The 20697-nt window shown below is 44.1% G+C and overlaps 1 protein-coding gene and 1 long non-coding RNA gene across 2 annotated transcripts; both read left to right on the top strand.

The window, feature by feature from the left end:
- Window positions 1-6383: 6383 nt before the first annotated feature.
- On the top strand, window positions 6384-8411 carry LOC136471061 (uncharacterized). The gene is made up of 3 exons (XR_010761912.1): window positions 6384-6784; window positions 7033-7092; window positions 8361-8411. It is a non-coding gene; the product is annotated as an uncharacterized lncRNA (long non-coding RNA).
- Window positions 8412-9749: 1338 nt separating this feature from the next.
- On the top strand, window positions 9750-12716 carry LOC136471060 (benzoate O-methyltransferase-like). Its single transcript, XM_066468799.1, has 4 exons — window positions 9750-9866; window positions 10290-10697; window positions 11925-12197; window positions 12297-12716. Exons 1-4 carry the CDS (start codon window positions 9792-9794, stop codon window positions 12654-12656), a joined length of 1116 nt encoding a protein of 371 aa, XP_066324896.1. The 5' UTR covers window positions 9750-9791; the 3' UTR covers window positions 12657-12716.
- Window positions 12717-20697: the final 7981 nt, after the last annotated feature.

Raw genomic sequence — 20697 nt, 5'->3', positions numbered from 1 at the left:
CACAGTGTTCGCCCACCTTGCTGTTCATGACCTCGCAGGCTGCACAGTGTTCGCTAGGGACGGCAAACGACGACGCCCACAATACTGTTTGTGTTCTGACGTGTCTGGAAGGTTGTATAGTGTCCGTCTGACATGGCCTGGCGGCACCGTCCTGCAGGTGCGCAGGGCATGGCAGGGTACGGTCCTCGTTATTGCAGTTGACTTGAGTGCCTTGCCTTATCTGCTCCGCTTGCTCCCCGGGCCCACACCGAGCAGGCGTCCTGGTTGGTTGTTCCTAGTCGGCCCCGATCGTGTCGGTCGGGAAAGAGAGGCGAGCAAAGGTCCGACATATCTCCGGTCGGAGGAACGGGGTCGGAGTCGGACTGCGGTCCCACCTCAGCTAGGCCTTCCGATCGGGGCTCCGACCAGGTCTCCTGGCCGGAGGTGCCGGTCAGGGACCGGATCGTGGTCTCAGCCTGTTATTGTGTATCTGGGCCGGCCCAGACGCGCATTGTTGCTGCGCCGCCTGCTGGGCCAAGTATTGTAGGGAAGTAGTTTCATTGGAGACCTCGGGTTTATGAAGCCGACACTCTCTATCTAAATCTAAATCGAAAGGAGCTAGCTTAGCTACTAAAGTACTCTATCCGGTCAAAAACACACACACATTTGACGTTCCATGGTCTTCCATGCGTATATTTGATCAGTAGATTCTTGTAGAATGTATTCTTAGAAGCCTTCAAAGTTAGGAGATAATGTCAGCATCTTCAATATATATCTACACATGCCATTTTCCCTCCATGTTTCTAAACTAAATATAATTGTAACGTGCTTGTAATTTTTCAGGTTTAGACCATTTTTCCCAATATAATAAGGGTTTTTTTTACAGAAGGGAAGTACTGTTAGCATCTATGTAGTGCATGCATGGAGATGCGAATGGGTTGGCCTTGCAACACCCTCTTTCCTTAACCGCATGCTAGACAGATGCTGCTAGTCATGGATGCATCAAAGAACTCCTTATTCATTATGGTGAATGGAGTAGGTAGTGTCACTACAATACTAAGATGCTGCCACCATCATCTTCTCAAGTCATGGAGAACAGGAAACAAGAAACTTGAGAGGTGTGTTGTCTTGTGTTTTCAAAAGGGAACCAAAGATGTCGTCTAGGAAAAGTGAATCTACGATACTTGCAGCAGAGTTAGTACTTTTTTTTTACTTTCTCTGTTCCAAATTGTAAAACGTTCTATGTTTTGTACATACATAGCTTTTACTGTCATCTAGAAATGTTAGAATGTCTTACAATTAACAATAAACAGAGTTTTCTAAAACTGAACCCTCAGATTTTTTTTATAGAGTATAGAAAACAAGAGGAATTAAGCTCTTTTGCATATGAAATTCAAGGGTGTTTCTTGAGTAGAGTCGCGATGTCCCTACACACAAGAACAAACCGAGTAACAAAGAGTTCAGTGTGCTTTGCATCATTGAGGAACGTGTTTGCTCTCGCCGGATAGAAGTTCAGACCAGCGCAACATTTTAGCAGTGTACGTGACCTCTGAATATACGCAAAGCCCAATCCCAAATGCAGCATTGGGGCTTCCATGTCATAGGCCCAACATATCTTTTTTATCGGTACAAAGCCCATCTAAAACCTTAGCCTTTCCGTTTCCATGTCACAGGCCTAACAAATAGGAATTCCCGATTTATTGGTCACGCACGAAGCCCATCAATAAACAATGTACTCCATCTGTTCTAAATTAAATCGATCTCTAAAGTTGTCCTGGATTAAACTATTTTAAATTTGACTGACTTTATAAAAGAGCATTAATATTTATAACACAAATCAATACTACTAGATGATGCAAAGATATTATGGTTAAATATAGAATGGCTCTAGAAATCAATTTATTTTGGGATGGTTTTAGAAATCCATTTATTTTGACGGAGAGAATAATAGGCTTCCATGTTTAGGCATAAAGAAAATTTTCTTTGTGATTTGGTTGGGGTGCGCTGGCCCTGCCAGCAGTGCGGGCGAAGCTCAAGGGCCCCAATGGCAAGCCACTATGGTGGTTCCTCCACCACAAAAATAATAAATTTAATATCAAAGTGGACACACGGTTGGACATTTCTTACTATCAAAGCAGGGAGCTTCGGCCGCATCTCAGCCCATCCACGTCGCCCCGATTTCCCCGGCCCGTCCGATCTTCCGATCGACGGCCCATGCTCTCTCCACCACTCGCTACAGATCCAGGGCCAGCTACGAAAACCTCAGTGGGTCTCACCGACACCGACGCCCTCCTCCTCTCCGCTCTCTCGCTCTCTCTCTCTCTCTCTCTCCCTCCCTCGCTCCCCACTCGTGAAGCGGCTCAGGCGAACGCGCGGGACGACCTCGACGGTGGCCCCAACTCCGCGCGGCGGCGGCGGCCCTCCTCCTCCTCCTCCGCCACCCCCACCACCCCCACGCCACTTCCTCGTCGTGGCGCAGAGCAGCGGGTCGCGCGGCCTAGGGTTTGGCGTCTCCGTCGCCGGTCCTCCCCACGACCGCGCGGCCAGCCAGCGGACGCCGTGACGCGCCGGAGGGCTCTGGCGGCGGAGGAAACTCCGTGCTGGCCGTGCATGACGATGAGGAGGTCACGTCAGCAACATCGGCGGTGGATCTGGAGCGGGCGCCCGCGGGTCCCATCCCGACGGCGAATCTAAAGCTGGAGCACGGCATGGAGCTCGCGCAGGCAGCGGAGACGATGGATCTGCGGCCAGCAGGTGGATCAAGCGCGGACCCTCCCCGTCTCCACTACATCCGACTACATGGCCTCCACCGATGCCAGGAAAGGTAGGAAAGGACATAAAGGGGTTTTTTTTCTCAGCCTCCTTCCCGCGCTGCCTGAATTTACTCAGCCCTAAAATATAACCTGTGGTGCATTGATCCTATGGTGCATTGATTAGTTTTAGGTTTGCGCTGCGATTTCCTCTCCATCTCGCCTAATTAGGATCATGTCAATTATCAAGCTTGAGTACTAAAATGTCCTTCAGTTTACAAATATCACATCAACTGTTCTGCTTAAGCAAGACAAACAAGTGCTCTTTGTTTTCTCTTTGTCATAGTTTCAGAATTCGGTGTTCTATCCTCATAGTCAAATTTGAAGAGATGCTAGATATGTCGGTTCTCTGGTCCAGGTCCCTGACCAACTTCAGCATGTGTTCTCGAGATAGCTACTTCAATGTTTAACCATACGCTTTAATCCCTAATTTATAAAATAGTCAAAACTAATACTTCCATATCACCTTTCAATTTGCCAAAGAGAGTGCTAAAGCAAGTGAAAATATTAAATTGATGGTAAAACTCCCATCCCTATTATCATCGGGTATTTTGTGAAATATAGTTTACTTTATTGGCTCAAATTTACTGTCCTGCCAGAAAAATAATTGGGATTATTCGTAGTTGACCCAATTGGAAATCATGTCAGATTTTATTACAATTATTACATGCCATCTCTAAGCTTGCACTGCAACTGTTTCTCTGGTGATAGGTGTCCTTCAGCTACAAAATACAGTTTTGTGCCATATTTTTTGTGATCCACTTATATATAGATACATATGTCATATACTTGCAGTTAGTATAGACATTAAGCATATTTAATGGTTGAGCGCTGCCTAAAGGATAATTGACAGAACGTTGGTTCCATGGTTATCTGCTACTTTGGTCTACCCATTATATTCTAACCATGTCTATGGCAGCCTTAGTCCTCTCCAAGGTTAGATTTCTTCGTCTACCTTGACTGGTTGGAATGGTTTGTGTCTACCACATCATGTATTTGTAAGTTAGGTTTGCGCATATATACAGTTTCTTACGTCTTAACCGCTGGCCATGTCTTTGTTTTCCATCTATTATGTTAGTGCGTGTCGTCTGCCTGCAATTAGTATTCAGTCCTTACTGCCGATGCAGTGGCCTCACCTAGACCTTCCTATCATGTTGTCTGAAACCAAATCGAGGCAGATAAACAGCATGCTGCACTAATGGAGAAGGACAGCTGCTACCTCCTTTGTGAACTGAAAATTAGTCCATGAAGTTGCACGTTAACACATGGTTTCAAATTAGAACTAAAGATTAAAAAAGTAGTCCAATTGGTAAGGCTCATATTATGGCGAAAAAAAAGGTTCAGTGACAAAATCTTCCTAAATACTTAGCTTCGTTAATTATATTTGTCAGCAATGTTTACGCATTCTGGCTCGGGATGCAATTGACACCATATATGCTAAATCTTCGTGTGGCTAATAGATTAGGAAGCAATAAAATACAGTGCTCCCTGGCTTATAAGTTTTTTTCATGCTACAATGATTACGACATGAAGTCCTTTTGTCTATTGTTATTCCTGGCAGCTTGATATGATGATGATGTAAGGTCCTGTCTGATCCACGTGCACTATCAGCAAAACAGTGTCATCTCCTACCAGATTTGTAACCTCTTACCTCTGTATGTATTTTTATTGGGTTTGTTTCTAAATGCTGATACATCTTGTGGACTACAGCGAGGTGCTGTCTTTATAAATGTTAAGATTAAATAATCATATATGGTTATATGTTGATGTACTGTGCTTCTATGCCTTATACCATACTAAAGTATTAGATCAAATGAATGAGTATGGTTACTATGGTTTGTCCAAGGTACATGATAACAGCGTGTGTTTACCTATGTACTTATTACAGTTATTGCCTTACCAAAATATGTCAGACAGGCTGATCCACCCCCTCTCTCATTCCCTTTTTATTTCCATCTAATTTTAGTTTTTTCCCTCTTTTCCTTCATGGAGATTTTTTTAAAAAAAAAATTCAACATCCAGGTTCTTTGTTTATCCTAGGGCTTAATCTACCAGTACACACCTCTGCCTCTATTGCGATTGAGTTAGCATCACACTTGCCTGTTTTCTCGTTCTTGCTTTTTTCACATTTTAATGTGCTGCTTTTGGTTTCTAATATCATGATCTTTGTTCCAACGTCCTGTATTAAATTGCTGCAAACTGTCGTGAGCCAATGTGGCCTGCCATAGGCTTAATTATCTCTTCTTCAAAAAAGCTTCCACATGATCCATTCTTTTTGGCTTACACACCTACATGGCTTTATATTTTCCCATATGTGCTTCCTGCATTGGTCCTATTACATTAACCCAAATGCAGGAAGCTGTTGTGTTTGTATTTCTTCATCTCTGTCAACTCTTTCCTTTGGATAATAAGATTTGCTATTTTGCTTCAAACATAATGGATGTATGCGAGGGACCTCATCAGGCCTGTCAGACGTATTGGCCTCGCTCTACACACTACCACAGCACGACAAAGAGAGAGAATGATAGATCAAAAAAGATATCACTCATGACCTCAAAAAGTTAAGAGAGAAAACAATCGTCTCCCCAAAACACTGTGTACATCTTTTTGTTTTTGTGTTAAATTGTTCCTGGTTGTTTAATTTGCTCTCAGATTTCCTACTGTAGACAGGATCAGGGCCTTGCTTTTGGGCATTGCCACAGTTGGTTCGGCTACAGCATGCATTTTCTTTCTTTTCTCTTCTTGATTATTGAGATAACTATATATGCTCTCTTTAACGCTCCGGGAATTCCCGGCCTCTCAAGCCTCCACCTACTATTCAACACTGTTTATTTTTATTTTTTAAAATTTTAAATTTTAAATTATTTTTATTATTTTAATATATTTATTTCTTTGTTTTTTCCTTCCCATTTTTCCCTTTGTTTTTCTTTTCCCCATTTCCCCTCCCCTGCGCGTACCTTCCTAGTATGACTTACTCATTACCTTCCTAGTTGTTATGACTCTGGAGGAAATCTCGGTAATGGGGTGATACGCCCACAATACCAAGACTAATGTCTTTCTTTTCTTCGAATCACAATATAGACATAGATGTTCACTCACTCTGGCCCAATGATCGTATGCCAACAAACAGCATACAAACATGTGCTTATAAGATATTATTTCTTTGGCCAATATAAACTCCCATAGGAAATGTACACCGGCAGAGATAGTTGATCTCATGCTTTTGGTGATATAATGATTTATTGTTCTTTGCTGAAAATACCATATGACCTTTACAGTACAAAGAATTAAACTATTGCCAAGCCGATCATAGAAGATATTTTTTGGTTTGCCCAATATGAAGTGCCATCTAAAATCGACAAAATAAGCACATATCTCATTTCCTTTAGGTGATAAATTGATTTATTAAACTTATACATACCGCCACCTAAAATATACACATTAGGCACCAGCATCTAAAATTTAGATTGCTCCTGATAGGCAACGTCTCCCATATATAATGCAGAGACAGTACAATTTCTCAAAAGTTACTTCAATTTTTGAGGCGATAATTTTTACAGGTACAAATACTTTTAGCATGATGATACCGTTAGTTCGCAGGTTCCTTTCAATCTCCCTCATGTTTAGGTTAATCCCCAATCTCGACAAACAATCATCCTGCATCGAAACATTCCTGCTGCATACTTTTAGTGCATAAATTACATCCTTAATTTTTCCCACTATGTGATTCTAAAGGTTTACACACTATGCAATTTGGTGTCTTGCTTTCGAACACGTGCATGGCTTACTTTTGTGCTTATTTTCTTACCATCGGCCTGCTGCGACGGAGTACACGAATTTGGTTTTACATGCTAATCACCGATTGCATTTATTATTGTTTTGCAGGCTGCCATCTGCATGCGTGGAGGACTGCCATGTACATGTACATATGTTTTGGTGACATGGTGCAGCCTGCCAAAACCATAAGCCTCATGGACCATACATTTGATGACAAGGTACCACCACCTGTGCCTTAAGACGTTTTGCCTCTACATATACATCATCCCCCGTTGATGATATATATTCAGTTTATACGTTTCAGAGCGACATAAATATTTAACGGTTTTTTTAGCTGCAATAAACAATCTTATCGATCTATCCGTGTTTTAAATAATCTTGTCGACATAGTTTGATGCACTACAGCTATTAATTTCCCAGATAGCTAATCTTCAGAAACACACTCTTCTTTTGGGTGCATGATCAGACCATGCTTGCTGAAAAACCAGGTCAGTCATGCTTCAGTTTCAAGGCTGCCTGCAGCAAGGTAATAATCTGAGCATCGTTAGTTTCGTGGTTGCATGGTTATTATTTTCAGCACCCATATCGTTATTATTTTCAGGTAGAATGATGTCTTTGGTTTCCTGTATGGTTCCGTAGCCTGCTGTCAAATGCTTGCTACCCAAGAATACGTACCTCTTCCAATGCCATATTCAACCCCTAATTAACTGCATATCTGGACAACACTATTCTCATAATCATTGTGCAAAACATTACAAATTTTTGGGTGTTACCTATAAGGCGTAAGAAATTTGGAAATAAACAAGTATTTTAACATTACCTCCACATTCGGTACAGACAGTCAGATCAAAGCACATTTGTGTTCCTGCTTTGTACCTGATTGACACAAATACAGGCTAAGATTATTATGACTCCTACCCATGTTTCAACATAAGCACTATTTCTTACCTTGTGTTGAGATAAATTATGAGCTTATCGATTTCAGGTTGTGCATTGTCTTGTTTGTTTTGCTGTCTCCTACTTGGTTTTCAGACTAAAAAAACTTCTTTCGCGGCCTAATCTGGGCGCTGAGCATTGGAGGTCACAAAAAAAGATGTTTTAGTCGATAAAGATCTATGGTCACGTAGCACCATTTGTGTAGTATTGCTGAATCCTCGTTTTTTTGGGTAGTATTCTATAGCAGCCAGTCAGTCATTCTTTGTACCCAAACACCCCCACAGTCCTATGTATAACAAATTTACTGGAGTGATACCAATTGCTCTTTTATGAATCCACTCAAATAGCATTAGATGATAGAAGTCATTTAGTACAGGAAAAAAACATTCTAGATGACACAAGTCATTCAGTAGAAGAGAGTATGGTTCCAACAGAGATGATGTGCCTTTATTTATATTTTTTTAGGGATTTTAGCATGCTTATTTTTGTAGTAGATTAACCAATTTTCCAAGCCTTTTTCCTTCTCAACCAAGCCAGAAAGGTGGTTTGCGCTGTTTATAGTATGTTGACCTGATTTATGAAGTTACTAAGCTTCTACCAGGAAGGTAGCACGATCTTGTGGATTATGAAACAGTTATATTTATTTTAACAAGAGATTAAGCGTTCTGTATAAATGAAGAAGGTAGGATGTTAAGGTCTGGAAATAGTTAATTAGTTGCCTCTGTATGCATTTAAAGTATTCAAGCAAGTTCAGATGCCTCAGCACAATTCACAAATCGGCTACTTTTATTCAAAAAGTGTTTTGTCCCACACCTGCTGTACCAAAACTTAACAATAAATTTATGGCTGATTGCTTAGGTGCAGAATTCATGGGTGTAGGCCACGAAGACGCAAATACACGGGTAAGGTAAATGCCATGTCCTTCTTCCAGTTTCTAATCTCTATGTGACTCTAGAGAAGAAAAAAAACTCATGCTTCATGGTCGGTGTGAAAACAGAAGCTTTAGAATATTGCTCATGCAGTGTGAACACCTCAAATAGTTTATTGCATTGCCTTCTATTTTTTTGCTACGAAATGTCATCTACCACATCAATCATTTCATGTTTACAATTCTCAATAGTTTTACCATGTTAAATATAAAAAGAGCTCCAATCGTTCTATTCTTGTGCATGACATATCTACATTAAACTCCTAATATTGTTTTAATGTAAATATTAAACATCCTCTTTGCCTGCGTCTTAACCAGGTGATTTGCCGGCGCGCGCGATACCGCGCATGATGTACTAGTATACTACACTTACACGAAAAGGCCGAGAAAGGTATGGGTTGCACTGAGGCCGTGGGTCTCGTTTTATACCCTTCTTTTGGCTTTGCTCGCTCAAAGCTGTCGAGGTGGGACTAAACTGAAGATTAAGCATGGCCCAGAGCAGCTCAAATGCGTTGTTGCTCTTGCTCTTGCTATTTGTTTTTGTTTGTTTGTTTGTTTCATTGGGCCGTTTGGGCTCATAATTTACCATCCCAACGTGGATCCCATAATTGGCCCAGTTTCCCGTAGCCGCTGCCGTTGGAGCAGAGGAGACCGGGGCATGCAGTGGCATCAGTATCGATGTGCATCAGCGCAGGCTAGCAGCCTATGACACACCACCACCACCTGTCGTCGTGATTCCAGTCGCCGACCAGCTGCTCCCTCTCAAAATTTACTGTTCATTAAATCAGTAAAACAATGTTTTCTCTCACGGAACCCGTCAGTTTCAGACCAGCGAATAGGGCAAGTCAAGTTGTGCCACCAGGTCCCAAACCAATAATAGTGGAGCAAGACGCGCGTACAAGGGGATGACGCGCGTCGGCCCGGGCGGCGGCGAGGCGACGATGCTGGCAGCCGAGGTCGACGGCGTGCCGCTCCGCTTCGCCAGCGCGGCGTCGTGTTCTTCACGCACGGACGACAGTAGCACCACCAACTAGCTACAAGCGGTCACATCGCAGATCGAGAGGGTGGCGAACGTACGGCCACCGGGGACTCGTCTGGCCGGCCGGCGGTGTGCAGTTTTGCTTTTTCCTACACTTCACTGTGTTTTGATGGGAAAGTATATCTACTTTTGTATTTTTTTCTGCAATGCATATCTTTGATGAGAGGATAAGATCATTTGACGAAACGGCCTCATTATGTACAGGTCCCCTACTACCTAGAGCACTATAAATTGTACCTCGCAGAGATGGTATTGGGACAACTAATTTGATACTGCTAGTGAAGCAAGTTAGTATAATCCCAAGCCCCTCATAGAAATAGAAATGAATATAAGATATGATTTTCATATGGCTGAAGGGGAAGGAGAATGGAGCTACTCCAAGAATTCTAGGCGTCCAGTGATTATTCTATCCCTTTTCCTAAGATACAACTATATTTTATGTAACATGCATTTCTCATGTTGCATATGCACCAAGTTTGTAAGCAATGATATGTTGGTATTGTTAGTTTTAACCATTGCAACAATCATATATTGTCTTCTATGGATTTGAAACGTATATAAAATTAGTCTTCTTTTCTTAAAGCATATAGAACATTAGTTAAGTCCATGTTTTGTTTCCGATTGCTGCTATCCCTTTGATAATTGTCAAATCTATCATATTAATCTTGTGTGATTCTAGATGCCAGTTAAATACCATCCATTCACCTTATCCAATAACTTACTGCAAATATCAATTTGGTTTCATTGTTCTTCTTACGATGGAAGGATGGGAGACCCATATATCACCTAATGATTTCCTCTTCTTTGTGGATTTTATTAGAAAATATATTTACGTGAGACCAGGCCAGTGGTTGAGAATGCCATAAAAGAAGTGTACACAACTCTTCACTCCAAAACTATGATCATTGGCGACCTAGGATGTGCTGCAGGACCAAACACATTGCTCTTCATCTCTAGTGTTATAAGCACCATTGTTGAGCTGTGTAAATCTAGTGGAGATGATTATGTGGAACTTCAATTCTTCTTGAATGACCTTCCTGGCAACGACTTTAACGAACTATTTCGGTTAATTGAGAAGTTCAAAAGGCCAAATATAACGGGTGAAAGGGCACATCTACCACCTTTATACTATATTCACGGGTCACCGGAATCCTATTACAACAGGCTTTTTCCCCGTGAAAGTGTCCACCTATTCCACTCTTCATACGGTCTTCATTGGCGCTCCCAGGTATTTGGATCACTGATTAAATTGGTTATTTATCAATGTTAAGAAAGGGTTTAATTTGCTACAGTACTCTAGTTACTTATTATGAGATGTTAAGAGCTCAAATAAATCACAAACCTTGATTTTTTGGTAGATGTAATAATTATATAATTAAAATAAATACAATACAAGAAAAAAAACTATCTAACTTAAGCCTGCGATTTACTTCCTTACATATCTCTCTCGCATGGAAGGCAAGCAGAAACACCAGACATACCTATTGTACCCGATAATCTTTAGTTTTGTTATAGGTTGAGATTTACAGATTACCGATTTAAAACTGAAATTCTTCCTATAATTCTATATTTGAGTTTTCACTTAAGCTATTTAAGACCCAACCCCCCCCCCCCCCTCCGGGAAAAAAGAAGAAAAAACCATGTATGCATGCTTCAAAAACTAGTATTCCTTAATAAATGGCCTCAAAATTAGGTTTTATTCTGAAAATAAATTTAAAACATTGGAAACAAAGCCCAAAATTTATGACACGTGTCTATTAATTCCAAAATAGAGCCTAATTTTCAGCATGCGTTTTGTTAAGAAAAATTGAGTTTTACTCGAGCATGTATGCTAAAAAATTATATGACAAAGTATTTCCCAAAACATGCACTTGGATGGTTTTTTGGACTTTTGAGAAACATTTTTTAGGCCAAACAAGTTAACCAGAAACTGAAAACAGCTATAGAATGATTTATGAAAATTCTTACTTTTCTTTTATTAAGATAAAATTATATTACAAGTGCACGACTTTACCAGAGGTCTTTTTCTCCAGAAGAATGATTTTTGAAAGTAGCTCAATCATGAGAAGACATTGTATATTTTGTTTATCCGGAGCATACCAGGCATACCTTTTGTTTTACCATGCAAAAGTGAATTCGAAAATAATGTCACGTTCAGTCCACTAAAAATTACATGTTCAGACAATCACGTATGAGACCTTACATCTATTAATAGATCTAATTATGTATGTGGTCGATCGTTTTCTATCACATATGCCTACTTCCAAAAATAAAAATACATAAATATATTTATTTATTCTATTACCTCCTAGGAGGTAATACGTAGTAATCAACATTTAAATCAACGGTTCAAAGCTCCCCTTAGTTATTACATATCTTCCATGATGTATCCATCTTCTTGCTGTTCTCTTAACATGCATGTCTATCATAATGTTCTGAAATGATATCTATGTAGGAACCTGAGGGCCTAGAGGCGTGGAGAAAAACTTATCTAAATGAAGACAACATTTACATTACAAAGACCACGACACCTTTTGTGGTGAAACAATTCCAAAAGCAGTTCCATAAGGACTTCTCCCTCTTCTTGAAGCTGCGCCATGAAGAACTTGTGCATGGAGGTCAAATGGTCCTTATATTTCTTGGGAGGAAGAATGAGGATGTATACAATGGTGATCTCAATCAACTTTTTGCATTGGTTGCAAGAGCGTTACAGTCTCTTGTTTTGAAGGTAGTTGTTAATTTATGTAAATTATTGCATTGTTGTATTTTTACTCATTTTGACTTTGTGGAGGAAGTCATGAAGTTAAAAGAATTGTGATCATAACAGGGCCTCGTGGACAAGGAAAAGTTAGAATCTTTCAATCTACCAGTCTATGGGCCGTCAGTTGGAGAAGTGAAAGAACTAGTCATGCAAAGGCATTTATTCAACATGGATCTAATCAAACAATTTGAGATGAATTGGGATCCTTTCGATGATTCAGAAGGTGATGATGTTGAGGATACTGCCCGTAGTAGCATGAATATTGCTAAGTTGATCAGATCTGTACTAAAGCCTTTAATTGTTCGCCATTTCGGAGAAACCATAATTGACGCATGGTTTACCGAGTTCAGGTCTCTTGTTGCTGAGCACCTTGAAAAGGAGAAGACCAAGTTCACCACCATCATCATGTCCTTGAAGAAAGAATAATATATATCCATATGGGTGTTGTTTCTCAAATTTCTTTTACTCAAATACCAAAGAATTATATAATATATAGATATGTGTGTATATGTATATGTATATGTATATGTATATGTATATGTATATGTATATGTATATGTATATGTATACGTATATGCATACGTATATGCATACGTATATGCATACGTATATGTATATGTATACATATATGTATATGTATATGTATATGTATATGTATATGTATATGTATATGTATATGTATATGTATATGTATATGTATATGTATATGTATATGTATATGTATATGTATATGTATATGTATAATCCTATGTACTCCTAGGGTGTAGCTACTCCCATGTGTGTATCTCAATATTTACGGTGTATATGAGCCAATAAAGTGTATGTACACGCTATATAAGATTATACTAGACCATTTGGGATAGTATGTATGCAATATATGAAAGTATACATAGAGTATGTGGTTATACTTATTTTATATACTACAATAATTGTATTGTAATATATATAGCATTATTACTATATAGTATCTACGTACTAAACAATATTCAGTAACCATCGTCCCCGTAGTCAGCCCCAACCCTCCGGTTCAGGCTCCTAGGCCCGGCCTAATTTTTTTTCGATGAGCGCCAAGTAACCTGACTTCGGAGCTGTATCACCGGCTCACCGCTCACACCCATGTTTTTTTTTGGCAGCTCTATTGATTCCAATCCACTCAGATCTTGCCCGCTTGGCATATGCTCCGTCCCTAACCTCACCGGCATTGCCCCCTCGCCCGTCGCCCCACCAGTGTCACTCCCCATCCCTCCGACACATCGCGCTGCTTCGCATCGTCGTCCTCAACCACGATGAAGACACCGCCAGCCGCACCTTTAACAGAACTGATCAATGAAATAAGAAGTGCTCATAACTACTGATCAAGGGATGAAATGAAACATACTTACATACAATTACATGATCTGCACACGGCCGCCAGACCTTGCCATATTGCTGGATCCGCCCTAGTGCCGACGAGCGCAGGGAGGAAGTGACCTTCCACCTCGCCACCGCCGCTCGCGTGCGTGGCGGGCGAGCGCCCATCCCACATCTCCGTGGGACTCCCCTTGCATCGAATCCCCGTGTGACAACATCAACGGGAGCTGAACGCAGTCAATCTCCTTTCTTCCATCGACGCAGGTCGGTGTAGCACCTTCTGATCCCTTGGGCCGCTGGTCTGTGGGCCATGTAGCGTACGTGCATGTGTGCCCTGGGATAGCAGGGAAGAGACTTCGAGGCGACTCACGCGCGCCGCGAGCATGGAGAGCAGCGTCTGGGCGGGCCCGTGGATCGAGAAACCCTAACGCGCATCGCGCGCCTGCTAGCGGCGAGGGGGCCACGCCCGGCTCCTCGGCTAATCGCCGGTCGACAACGAAAAGAAAGGATTGTTGCATTCGTTATCCTGCAAGAGTGTTCCGCCAATAGCTGCTCGACAACGGAAAGAAGCTACAGAGCTCATCAATCCAAGGCTGCAGGACAATGAAAACGAGACACTGTTGGTGTTAGCGTTGGCGAGCGATCCAACAGTCCAGGACTCAGGCTGTTTGGTTTTCCCTCGCTAAACTTTAGTAGCTAAACCCTGGATTAAACTTTAGTCACTGGGTATTTAGTTTGGGTGACTAAAGAGGCCTTTTAGTCCGTCAGGGTATTTGACTCCAAAGTAACTAAAAGGTGAGGTTTAGTCCCAATTAGCAATTCCTTGGTGACTAGTTGGCTAAATGCTCATTTAGTCCTATTTAGTTATAGTATTTGGATAAAATATGACTAAATGAGACTAAAATTAGCCGGTTAAACTTTAGCAGCCCAAACCAAACACCCTCAGTTAACCGTACACCACCGCCACAAGATCGTGCCAAGGAAAAAAATTGGTTGTGTAGCATTAAAAGATTACGTTAAGGTAAAATACCATCGAAAGATTGGACTGTAAACTGAAAGTACCATTTCGTTGAAATAGGATGACGGAGTTGTTATGCTGGACAATAGTACTCCCAGGCGTAGTGTGTTTCTCATCTGTTGCTTCTACTCATCACCAACAACGTGCTGCTTCCTCTCTGATGAAACCAAGGCCATAGCCCACCGAAAGTACCGCATCGGCCTGTTCGCTTGATCATTTCTGTGGCTTATATGTCGCTGATGCTGTTTTATTATGAGAGAAAAACATTGTATCATGGCTGATAAACATGGCTGATACGATCAAGCGAACAGGATCCCCAGCAGCAACAAGATTAGATAGCGGCCCCATCGACGACCATGTCCAGGTAAGGTATCCTTCGCACCGCGTTAGCTGTGCGTCTGCTACAACGCGTTTTGGCAGCCACGACCACATTTCTCTGCCTCGCCACGTTGCTGCCTACCATGCTGGCGTCGACATTAGCCACGGCCTCCCTGCTCGCCTTGCTAGAGGGGGCGAGGTGTCCCACGACCCATGACATCCCCCTATCAGGCAAGGCAGGCAATGCAACAAGTGATCGTTTGTTCGAACACATACACAAGCAGCTCGATTGATGGGGACAATAGTGCGCAGTGGCGGATTCAACGGTGGGGCGGGGGGGGGGGGAGGGGGGAGCCCCCCCTACCGATACCGGAGCCCTAGAGCCCTCTGGAGCCCCCTGAATTTTTAGGCAAAGTTCTATCGTGTAGGTGGGGCTGAGACTTAAAATCGAGCAGCAGTCGGAGGTAGAAGACGACTATGTTGCTGTCGCACTTTTGTTCAGCCCTCCCTAAAATTTTTCCTGGATCCGCCGCTGATACAAGGAGGGATCGACATGCAGTACAACCAGTCGCTGAATGAAACTGACCCGTGTCTCATCCAACCATTGTTGGCTTCTTCCTGGCTCGAGACGCACAATGTCGAGATGATGATTGATGCCTCTTCTTCTTGTCATCCTCGTCTTCGTCTTTGCTCATCTCATATGTTGGCACCACTACCAGAAACAGTAGCTATAGCAACACGGCAAAGCCAAAAAACACTCGGCAAAGGATTTGCCGAATGTAACACTCGGCAAACAGCACACGGCGTACACAGTGATGGTAAAAATTTATTTACCGAGTGTTTTTTATTGGCACTCGGCAAAGACGTTGCCGAGTGCTGAAACCGACGCTCGACAAAAAAAAGTAACGTGACGGCGTGGAGACGGTCACGGCGTGTTTGCCGAGTGTCTAATGGCCTCGGCACTCGGCAAACATGACCTTGTTTACCGAGTGCCCCAGCCTTGACACTCGGCAAATAATGCATGTTTGCCGAGTGTCCCGGCCCAGACACTCGGCAAATAAACCATGTTTGCCGAGTGTTATATCCCGGACACTCGGCAAAGACTGGCCATTCCAGACCTAGCTTTTGGTCTTTTTGCCGAGTGTCACAGCACAGACACTCGACAAAGAAGCCATTTTAGCCCTAGAATGCACAGATTTTTGCCACGTGTCCGCTTTGTCAAGTGTATTTTTCATGGCACTCGGCAAATAGCCCTTTTGTCGAGTGTAACACTCGGCAAAGCTGCCATATATAACCAGTTTATTTGGTTCGGTCACAGCCACGTACCACATTCAAATAAACATCACATATATCATAGATAGTTCACAATAGGCATCACAAGCAGTTCATATAGATATATGGACCACATCACAGATGCAAATGAACTTCACAATCACAAATGCAGATAAACTTCAGAATCACAAGTACATAGTTCCCAGTCGCTCTCCAGGCTCATCAGGAATGCAAATAAACTATGACCACTGTGACCACTATCGGTCATAAGGCTCATTAGATGCCGCAGATTGATTCTACACAAAGGAGAAGAGATAAATCATTAATAGTGATTGAGAACGAAACATACAAGTATTAGAAATAAACTAGCAACTAGAAAAATGATTAATTCTGCGGAAACTAAAAGTAGCTAAGTTACAGTGATTGAGAACGAAACAGTGATTACAAGGTTAACTACAAACTAGAAATAAACTAGAAATTAGAAACTATAAACATACGCACATCACAAAGGAGAAAAGATTGATTCTGCATAAACTAGAAACGGTGATTATAAGGTTGTGAAGTGACTCACATTGCCTGAAATAGTATTTAGAGCTGGTTGAGGAGGAGGGACTGGCATCGGTGGCGGAGGTTGACCGATTGCAGCGTAAACACCCCTCATATATTCAAACATCTACAACCGCTCTGCCTCCATCCTCTGCCGCTCTGCCTCCATCCTCTGCCGCTCTGCCTCCATCTTCGCCTCTAGCTCCTCCCAGCGCCTCATTTCTTGTTCTAGCTAAGCCTATAATATTTCATCCTAATGTTACAATGCAATGCAAAAGTATATAAAAATCAATGAACGATGAATAAAACAGAAATAACCTAGAGTGCGTTCATCTGGAACCGTGTAGAGTCCGGCCATGGGCATATCGTCGGGCTGGAACTCGTGCTCCGTGCTCGAATCTGGGAGAGAGTGGGAGTACTGGCCGTGTCGATTGTGCCATCGACAATCTAGAAACTAGCCATGCTTCTTGCTCCCTCTTGCCCTCATGACCACTTCTCTATCAAGGTCATGGGCGCTCGGATCGTACTCTGGGCCATGGACCGTCCTTACCATCGATGTGTATCCATCGAGGTGGCTGTGGATGGACTCATTGCTGTACGCCGAGGATGGGTCCTTCGGGTTGTAGGTGACGTCGACCGTCGCCTTGCCCTTGTGGGCCAAAGCATATGCCATGAACTGGGAGCAAGGCTCGCCACCATGTGTCATTGACTGCAAAAAAAGCAATATGATTAGAAATTATGCAGAATTGAGCGTTAGAATAAAGAAATAAATTCATGAACCCATCTAGCCGCGTATTCTGAGAGGTTGAAGTTGCCTTGATGGTGTGGTGCACCCAACATCAGCAAATGTCGCTGCCGACAAGCATTGTGATTCTTCTCCCACGCGGGGTCGCACCACCTGTCCACCATCCGGGCCCAGCACTACAAATCGTAGGCGCACCACCACGGAGGCACCTACATCATCAAGTATATGACATATAAGAAGATGAAATTAAGCGTAATTAATCTCAGAAAAAATAAGTATTAAAGTTCTATATTTACCATCAGGTATTGTTCTAGGGTCAACCTCATGGTTCTTGCCGCACTTTTAGGGAGCCTCACTATCGATGCAGAAAGTGACCAACACGTAAATATTTGTAGTTTTGCTATATATTGTGATCGGAGGTGGCCTAGCACTCAATGACACAGGGTTTATATTGGTTTAGGCAACGTGCCCTATGTCCAGTTTGAGTCGGTCGGTGACTTTATTCCTGAGCCCAGGTGCTCGAAGTTTGCTGTGGGTTACAAACGGAAGGGTGAAAGATGGGGGGTACAAGAGGTCCGGTCGGACTCTGGTCTGAAGTGCCGAGAGTGACGAGAGCTCCGCTATGTGCTAAGTGTTTGAGCGTGTGCTCTGTGTAGCTTTAGAGTGTCTAAAGCTACAGAGGGTGAATCAATATAAGTGAACTGAGGAGTCTATCTGTTGGGAGAGAGTGCATCCCCTTTTATAGATGAAGGGGACGACTTTACAAGCGAGAGAGAGAGTACGCATGCTACTAAGTCTTATTGCCCACGCCGTCGGGTACAAGATGATGGTAGGCGCTCATAACACTGTTGTTGTCAGACACATGTGGGAGGTTTTACCGTATTCACCATGTATGGTAGATGACGGTGCCCACAACACTGTTGATGTCTGGAGGAATGTGGGGGAGCATTATCGTGTTTGTCTGGTACGGGAGTTGATGGCGCCTACAACACTATAAGGCAAATGTTGGTGCCCACAACACTGCTTGGGTTCTGACATGGTAGGAAGGTTGTAGGGTACCCTTCTGACATGCCCTGTTGGTACTGTCCTACAGGTGTACAGGGTACGATCCTCGGTATTGCGGTTGACATGAGTGCCCTGCCTTACTTTCTCCATCTGTTTCCTGGTCCTCACCGAGCGGGCGTCCCCGGTCGGTTGGTCCCAGTCAGCTATGATTGCGCTAGTCGGAGAGGAGCTATAAGTAGGGGTTCGGCGCAACCCTGGTCGGAGACGTGGGTTGGAGTCAGAAGTGGTGTTTGGCTAGGCCTTCCGGTCGGAGAGGCCGTCCAAAGGTGGGCCAGAGTCGGAAGCGAGCGCTTATTCCTCTTTGGTCAGGCCTTCCGGTCGGAGAGGCGGGCCGGAGTCAAAAGCAAGCGTTGTTCCTCCTTAGCGAGGCCTTCCGGTTCAAGGTTGGATCGCCCTTCTGGCCTATTGTTTAGGTATTTGGGCTGGCCCTAGAGTTGCGTGTCATTCGCAACGTCGTCTGCTAGGCCGAGCCTTTGCTGGGAAGCCAGTCCATGAGGGACCTTGGGTTTATGAACCCGACAGGAGCCCCCAAGCCCTCGAGCGATTCGGGTGTAATCATCTGGGGGGGTTTTCGTGTCGCCAGTGGGAGAAGTTTTGTTTTGTCAGCGGGTGCGCGTGAGCGCACCCGTGGGTGTAGCCCCCGAGCCCCCGGGCGATTTTGGTAGAATCGCCTGGGGGTTTTTGTCAGTGGGCGTGAGTGTGTGCATTTTGGTGGGCATAGCCTCCCTTTTCTAGTTTCTAGCCCATCATTTCTAGGAGCGTGGTCCTAGGCATTTGGTCATGGCCGAGGGACTAGGTGAGATAGAGTTTTGTCTACCAGAGCGTGGGGCGTGCCGAGGGTTTCGGGTGAATCAGAGTCACGGATCCAGGGATTAGGCGAGTCGGAGTCGCTAACCATGGCGTCGGGCGTGCCGAGGGTTTTGGGTGAATCAGAGTCATGGATCTAGGGATCCAGCGAGTCAGAGTCGCTAACCAAGGCATCAGGCGTGCCGAGGGATCGGGCGAGATGGACTCGTGGATCCAGGCATCGGGCGTGTCGGGGGATCGGGCGAGTCGGAGTCATGGATCCGGGCATCGAGCGTGCCATGGGACCAGGCGAGTCAGAGTCATAGACCCAGGCATAGCCGAGGCGTTTGGGTGTCTTGAGCCCCTGAGCCTCATTGGGCTTTGGTAGGGATCGGTTGAGTTTTATGCGTTACCCCATTCGTGGTTTCTCGCAACCGGAGGGTCTGAGCTAACATCGCTTGCCTCGATGGCTCGAGTGACACGCTTGGTGAGCTCGCTAATGGGCACATTCAAGTGAAGTCTGGATCCGTCGTTCATGACGGGGTCGGCATAGCCCTCATGTCGCACTCCACTGCTCCTTAACCTGCAACCCGGCAGATGCCTGGGTTGTTCTAGAGACCGACCCAGGTGGCCCGCTGGCCTCTCCTCGATGGAGATTCTATGGGTTTGGCGGGAGGTTAGGATCGAACGAGAAGGTTGAGATGACCCTATCTGCTTTGGGGCAGATTGGGCAAGGGCCGCCCAGGGCTCATCTGCATTTTCTCCCCTGGCTCTGTTTGACGCAAGGCGGCCTCGAGCCCTTCATGGGCCGGCCTTCGAACCCTAGTCGATCGTTGCTCATGTTGAATGAGGCAACTACCACTTCGTGACACAACACGGAGCATTGTGATGCATTTAACTGCATATGCAATGCTTTTGGATGTATGGAATGAATGAATGCGTGCATGGATGAATGAATGTTCATATAAAGAAAGAGTGGGGGTTTGGTAATGTTACCTTGATGACTCGAGTGACGGGGTTCGAGGCGACCAGGATCCGTGCTCGTTGTTCGTGACAGAGTCAGCATGGCCCACATGGGGCGTCCCTCTGCTCCTTACCTATCTCTTGACGTTCACTTGAGTCGTCTAATCGACTCAGGAAGCCCGTTGGTCTCTCCTGGCAGAGATCCTATCGTTTGGGCCTTTCCATGTCCCGCCTAGGAAGGCAGAGGGCCGCCTACGCGCAGTGGCGCCTTCTCTCTTGCGCCTGGCGTGCGGTAGTGGTGGGCCATACCCAGGCCATGTCCCGTCTGACCAGGCGCTGTTCCATCAGGCAGGGTGCGTCCATCGGTCAAGGCGTGTCCCATCCGCATTGAATGGGGGAAGGGA

The sequence above is a fragment of the Miscanthus floridulus genome, chromosome 8 (assembly GCF_019320115.1).
Source record: "Miscanthus floridulus cultivar M001 chromosome 8, ASM1932011v1, whole genome shotgun sequence".
In the NCBI taxonomy this organism is placed as follows: domain Eukaryota; kingdom Viridiplantae; phylum Streptophyta; class Magnoliopsida; order Poales; family Poaceae; genus Miscanthus; species Miscanthus floridulus.
Note: the sequence above shows the minus strand (reverse complement) of the source record. Positions and strands in the feature narration are given on the sequence as shown.